The sequence below is a fragment of the Fulmarus glacialis genome, unplaced genomic scaffold, assembly GCF_000690835.1.
Source record: "Fulmarus glacialis isolate BGI_N327 unplaced genomic scaffold, ASM69083v1 scaffold7832, whole genome shotgun sequence".
In the NCBI taxonomy this organism is placed as follows: Eukaryota; Metazoa; Chordata; class Aves; order Procellariiformes; family Procellariidae; genus Fulmarus; species Fulmarus glacialis.
In genome coordinates, this window is record NW_009198366.1 from 66,532 (window position 1) to 73,940 (window position 7,409).

A 7,409-nucleotide genomic window follows, 5' to 3' on the forward strand; every position below is an offset into this window, starting at 1 on the left:
GCCAGCCAGCCAACAACCCAGACGCTCTCTTGTTCAGCCTCTGCCTCTCACACCTGAAAAAGACCCTGCAAAGCCAGTCCCACGCAGGGGTAAAGCAGCCCTGAAGTACTGTCACTACAATTCTGATCATGTTCCCGATATCAACCTGGTATCGGTGCCATCATAAAAAACAAATCCAAGGACAAGTTAAAAGTGATTTCCAAGTCATGCTGCCCACAGAAGTGCCCCTGTTGGCTATCTTTTTTATAAAGTCATGTTTTTCTGCAGGTTAATTACATCAAGGAGCAACAAAACAAGAAGACAGAAACCCATAGGACACGCAACAAAAATATGAACTAGAAAGGCAAACATTTGTTACCTTTGTTAGATACCAGGAATACTACGTGGAACATAAAACTTTAAATACAGGGTGTCCTTTTTGTAGTTGGCAAACAAACTATATTGTGGCAACCCAGCTCCCATCACTAATTCCTAACAAGTCCTCATTGTCGTACACAATCATCACAAAAATATTACAAGCTTGTAAATAAAGCAGTCTTTGCATTCTGCATTTCCAAAGTAGTTAGACAGGGTGAGGGGAAAAAACCTAAGTCTTCCCATAGCCAACTGTAATAGGAAGTGGATGGGACTTCTCCTTAGTGTCAAGCACTGCTATTTAGCAAACGAAATTTCATCTGATCTCATTTCTATTAATACTGAATTTACTATCACCAAGGAGAGAAAAGGCCTAAAAAACAAACAAACAAAATACAGCTTCACTAGTTTGTTAGTTAGGACTGTAAGAACCGTTAACTTCCCAATTCCTTGAATTTCCGTGAAACAGAAAATGAGGAAGTTCAGCATTTTCATAACTTGTCTGTAATTGCAGCAAATTCCAGAGGACTGTCTCTTCCACATGCACACCACTTCCTAGATCTGCTCTTTAGGTGTACAGAAGCATTAAAGCACCAAGCGATCTAGCTGGTATCTGTGCAGCATTCTTGAAAAGCAGTAATAGCTTCAGCAGTACCGAGACCTGGTGTTCTTTCCATATGAGACGTATCAGACAGCAATGTATAGAGGAATCAGAATACCCTAGTAAGCACTCTGCAGGACCCATCGCTTCATAAACCATAAAACTTCTCTCTTAGGCTGAGCTTCAGATATATTCACGCTCTTACCCTTTCTCCCTCTCTTTACATCCACCCTCTGAGACATTCCTCCACCTCCCAGATTGTAGTCTGTGTTGTCTACTTCCTCTCTAACCTACACAGGTCATAACGCTTGTGCTCCTCTCCCACCTTAGCTGTGATTCATACATCCTGGTTTCAACATAACTTTTATGTGTAAATCAAACATTCATATTGTGCAATTTCAGGGCCTTTTGTTTAGCTTTCGTTATCAGGGCTTTCAAAAATAATTGTTATTTTTCAGTAAGAGCCTCAGCATACCACAACATTTTAGATGGGACCCAAGAGGCTTTAGAAAGATCTGACACGGGACAGTTAGTTGGATCCTGAAATGTGCCACAACAAGAGGCTGCAGGACTTGGCATAGTTCTTGAACAACTGGAGGTGATACAACAGATCAAGTTCTGTTTAGTACCTGATGATGAAAGACTGTCTCCTCTTCTAGTTGGATGCCACAAAATTCGCAGGGAATCATAATGTTTCCTTCTGCCTGGACAGCTTGGGGCTGGGACGAAGAGAGAGACCTACAGCTTTTGGACCCAACAGCACACAGACCATCATATTCTCGTAGATTTGGAGAAGAACTTCTTCTTTTACTGAACGAGGCAAAGGCACTTGCTGGGTTACAACCTGTCTGTTATGCAAGCAACATGGAAAAATTAGCTCTCCTGTTGAGCATAGATGGACTTCAAAAACCATGCTTTGCAAAGACAAAATTGCTAGAGTTATCACAGTGTCACTGAGTGAAGACTGCACCCTTGTTCGGTCATGGTAGCAAAAAAACGTCTTTACTGCCAACCCCTAGATGCAATACAAGAAAGTACTAAACCTGATGAAGAATCAGATCTTCGGCAGGGTAGAGCTCCTCACAAAATTCACATGGCAACATGATGATCTCATCATCTGCAAAGTAAGTAACCGTTATATTCTCTACCATAGAGAAGTCTGATGCAGTTGGATCGACTTATCTTCAAAATTGCTAAGCAACAGACTCCTGTTCTGTGCCACAGGACAGCAACCAGAGCAAATGGAAGCTAAGGAAATAATCACTCTAATCCCACTTGCTGAATTTCACGTAAGCAAATCCACATCACCCAGAGTGAGAACAATGTTTTGGGGTCAAAGATATATCGAACGGCCTGGTAAAAAAGCCTCTTACTGCCTTTAGTACCATTTCTCCTTTCAAAATAAGCTGGCACTTCAGGTCTCCCCCAGATCCTGCCTTCCTATCATGTTTACTTCAACAAGAAAGTTGTCACCTACTCAGTTGTTATGAAGCTCTCACCACATATCAAGGTCAGAGATTCACTATAGTTTTTATTTCTTCTTCCCTTGCTGTCTTGCTTTAGCAATACCTCTTTGAAAGAAGCTATTTTAAACACTAATATTGCTAAGTTTTGTGGAAGCAGAAGATAAAATTTAAGAAAGGAAGGAAGAATGCTACTCACAGAGAGTCTAATCCCCTGTGTATTAATTATCTAAAAATTATTTAGAGGGAGTCTCAAAGAGACTCATTTTGACATTTTAAAATACCTAGATAATCTTTCACATTCCCAGTCCAAGAATCCTCTCTTTCCTTCTCCATTCTCTCAAACTTTAGGGGAAAAAAACCCCAGTACAACAGCATTTGTACTTACTTTTTATGTGGTTTGACGTGCTAAAAGACACTAAGGAGTCACAGGAGAAGATATTTGACTTGTCTGTTTCATTAAGACAGGCCGATGGCACCGACTCTTTGGTGTCGTAGTTTTCCCAGAAGTCACTAGGAATTTCAGCTGCAGTATTATTGTGAGGATTATTCTCATTTTGTAGGCTAAGAGCCAACACGTAGTCTAAATCGGCGTTCCACTCTTCATAAAGTGAAGAATGAGTGTTTTCATTTCTCTCCAGCTGCTCCAGTTCACTCTCTTCAAAAGATAAATATCATAAATTTGAGAGAACATTAAGCCTGCAACAAGCAGTTCACTTCTGTGCATTCACTCCATCTCAACCACAAGAGTTTCACACGTGCACATGTGGACACTCATGGAGGTCAGCGTTTCAAAGCCTAGAAGGACACCTGTATCAAATTCAGGAGGAGGAAGGAGAACACTCATCCTATTTTTGTTTGTAACAAGCAAAAAAAGAGAAAAAGAAGGAAGTCATTCCTCTTACTCCAAAAGCTTGAACTTAAGCTTCTTGGGAACTTTATGAACTCACTGAGGAACCTTCTGTGACCTACACTGTGAACGAGGTCCAATTAATGCACTATAGTCTCAGCCCTTTTACAAGGCTAAAACATTTCCACTTTGCTTCTTCAGTATATCGATGGGAAAACAAACTCCTTTTAATGATATAAATGGAATCTTTGCTGGCAGGAAAGCTATGGGATGTCACTGCAGAAATGCGCAGCACTACATATGTGAACCCCCATCCAGATCTTACCTACCCTTCTACTTAACTGGAGTAAAGAGGAGTGCAGCTGCTAAACAAAAACGGACAGAATCTGCAATTTTGTTTTCAAGCTAGATTGAGACAAAAGCTACTTTGAGACAAAAGAAAGGCAGTGGACTGGGCTTTCACACCAGGTACCTCTGCAGTCCTCTATTTAGCTGGCTTGTACCTTTGCAGTTCTATTCCACGGTAAAATAGTTCCACTCACATTGCCTCTGGAGGTTTCATTATTCAGTATTTTCACAGAAAGCAATTACAAAACCTTATACTTGGATCAGCTGCCAAATGTCAAATTAGAAGCCAATTATTACTCTTCTCTACACCTTACCTCACTTTTGATTTCTTTGCGCTGCTGAAACATTTCTTCTGCTAATGTCCTTAAGTGTTTTGTCTCCTACACAGCTGCTATAAAGCTGCTTTTCTAGCCCCCTGGGCATTCTCCACAAAGGCCCAGCATAGTTACCTGATCTTAGTCGGCTTCTAATGTCTCGAAGGGCGTGCAAACCTGCATCCTCATCCTCAAAGCGAGGCACTGTTCTGCTTCCTCTTCCTTGTTTCACCTCTTGCCCACAGACTCGAGGATGCTCTTTTAGATCTTTCACCATGATGTTACGACTGCACCCACCACATCTCTCAGTCCGAGCTCCGCAGTAAATTTCATGGTCCTGGAGCTTGTTGAAAGTGAGCTGTATGTCACAGTACTGGCAGACAGCAGGACGCAGAGGGCATGCTGACGCCTGGAAAAAGAAAGAGGGATTATTCTTCACATATGGAAGACCGAGGCAAAGGTGGAGGGAGGTTCTCAGTTTGCTTAAGAGTTGAGCGGTCTATTGTTTCTTTAGCCAGACCCAAAGCTACACTAAAGAATAGCCTGGAATAAGATACTATGTGAGAAATGTAAGAACAATGTGTTGTATAACCTGTGGATAAACATGCCAGCTGAAGCACTCCAAATACCTAGAACATTCTTTTTAAATCTGTAGAGCTTGGACAGCAGATTCACATGGTGCTTTTTGAAGTTAGCTTTTACATATGGTCTTGACATCCAGCACTAATCACATTTCATTGCGTACTGCTAAAAAAAAGTTAGTGTGTGTTATATTAGGGAACAGATTTACAGCACATTTACTACTCAACAAGAATTGCTTGCCTGTGTTCTTTACCCTACACTGAATGACAGGTAAGTTGCCTTCAAAAGGGATTAAACAGAGATGAGATACATGTTATAATTGCAGACGCTGCAATAATATATCATCATTTGCTTTATAAACAAAACTAAAAGCACTACACACAAACATGCAGGATAAACTACTTCCAGGGTTTTGAACGGGACATATCTTCAAAGAAAATCCTTTTTTCCTCACCAATAGGCAGACTTATGTGGCACTTCCAGAGCTGTCTTCAAATGAGCCCATTGGAAGGGAAGGTACTGACATTTATAACAAGATTGCCTGTGACAGCAGCCAACTGGATTCAGAAACTCAGAAAATTCCACTGCGTCCCATTTTAGTTTATTTTACAAGCTATTTTGAAAGTCTTTTTGGACACAATAAGTTATTAAAACTCACATAATGACTGCAGCAGAGTCAGAAATGCGTAATGTTAAAAGAATTTAAAAAGTCAAGTTAATCATATTCTGTACTTTTGAAATAGCATACTATTTTTCATCTTCATCACTAATAAGGACAAAATCACCAATTATCACAGATACCCCTTTTATAAGAAGGCCTGAGCAGGCTCCACCACTTTAAGGCAGTCTCCAACCACATTCTGTCAGAGGGTGTGAATTTAGAAAGCATGGTCCAATAAAAAGGATGCATCAATCACAGGTTGGAATCCAGGTCTCGGCTGACAGAAAGGCTCTAGAATCAGTGCTTGGAAATACCGTAGAGTATCTTCCAAGTGTCCAATAATATAAAGTCCACCAACCTCATGATCCTTCAGGAGACATTTTTCTATCTTCATCCTACACTTGCAGGTAACCTACAATAAACAGACCTCGTTAGATTAATTGCCATAGAAGCCAGCAATTTTAAAGGAGAAATTTGTTTCTCACCTGCACATGTTCAGACTCAATATGGTTCTTTATTTCAGACTTTGGGATTAATTCACTGCAGTAGCGGCATACTTCAATATTTCTGCTACAGTGGATTTCATGCATGATGAAATTAGCAAGAGGAATATCCTTTTTGCTATGAGAAAGTCACAGAGGTTACTTTTCAGAAAATACACTGGCAACAATTTCAAGCAGGTTTTCATAAAAAAAAAAACGTAAGAAAGCTTTCTATGAATTCATGGTTTAGATAACTGAGTAACTAAAGAGAAAGGCAAGCCCAACCATGTTCCTTTATAGTTGGGATATTAATGTAAAGGGCATGCAAAGGTCACAGTTTTCACACTGCATGAAGATAAAATCAAGGTGGATTCATTTCCTTATGTGAAAGACAAATTTTGCAGCATAAACAAGTTATCACCAGGTTCAAGTTAATAAACTACTCTGAGAAGATAAAAGTTTTTTCCTGAAAATAACTTGGCTATGAGAGGTCAAACAGCGCTCTGCTTGGAAAAAATAAATAACAGATCCTGTTAGGCCAGATCTGTTCAGGGAATGATAGCAGTTACCGTATTACTCTGTAGCCAAAATTCCCCAACTCAGCTCATTTCTAAGATACTAATTTTCCTATCTTGAGGAGGATGCAAGGCTTACAAACACAAAAGGTGCAAAAAGAATTGAGGCATTAGGAGCTTAGCCCCTATTCCTGCCTCAAGCAGGTAGCATCATTTCTAGACGGATGTATCATTCCCCCCCTGCACACAAGAAATCAGCCTTCAAAACACCAAAACTAATTTTATAACTTATTGCTTAGTGCCTTCCATGTCACGAAGGAAAAACACTACAGCTGTTCAGTTTTCCCCCTTGCCAGATCCCAAGCAGCCAACAGTCTGGCAAAGCAACAAAGTCCAACAGCAGCGGTCTAAACTGCACATACTCACTGCCTGCAAACAAACCAGACTGATGTTGCAAGAAACTGTTTGGATTCCAATCTCTCTTTGAGAAAAAAAAAGTTAATTTCTTTAGTTGCTTGTATTCAAGATTCAACTTCTGAGATTACACAATTATCAGTAAACGTATTATCAACAGTGGAGCTTCCAAAGAAAAAGAACTGTTATCAAAGAGAAACGACTGCCACAACAGTATGTGCCTATTGATTCTACTTTTACATCTCCGCTTCTGAGCCACGTAGCTGCTAAAGAAAAACTTCGAGTCGTATACTTCATGTGTACTTCACTGAAAATCAAGTCTTTACGTCTATTTGAATACTTTGGTTTCCATCTAGTTGTCTGTTAAGTCAGAAACTTGAGCAAAGCATGGGAAAATTACTTTATAAGACATTAATACTTGACAAGGTAAAACCAAAACCCAAACATTTCTAAAAAGATAACACGCTCATTATTAATTTGCACCTTCTAGCATTTCATAGCATTCCAAGGGAATATATACTGCTTACTTATCTCCGAGCTCGCCGGCCCTAAGGACGGGCCCCAACACGGAGACACCCCCGCCAAGCATTCGGTTTCGTTTCTTACCAGTTGCCACACAGCCGGGTTTCCGCCTCGGTAACTGCAGCTATAGCCATGTTTTTGTCCGGGGACTGAAAGAGAGGCACCCCCTTTCCCTCAGCCCCTCAGCGGCTGGGGCACCCGCACCTCACCGGGGGGGTAAGACGCCCCCGTTCCCTCAGCGCGGGGGCCCGGGGCACCGCGGGCGGGCAGCTGCTGCCTTCCCTCAGCCGGGGGAGAGGGCTG

The 7,409-nt window shown here is 41.1% G+C and overlaps 1 protein-coding gene across 1 annotated transcript; it reads right to left on the minus strand.

The window, feature by feature from the left end:
* Positions 1–2,009: 2,009 nt before the first annotated feature.
* Positions 2,010–7,240, minus strand: TRAFD1 (TRAF-type zinc finger domain containing 1). The gene is given in 7 exon segments (XM_009572861.1): positions 2,010–2,042; positions 2,044–2,072; positions 2,807–3,076; positions 3,931–4,339; positions 5,532–5,585; positions 5,659–5,794; positions 7,191–7,240. Coding segments are annotated over 7 exon segments (981 nt in total).
* Positions 7,241–7,409: the final 169 nt, after the last annotated feature.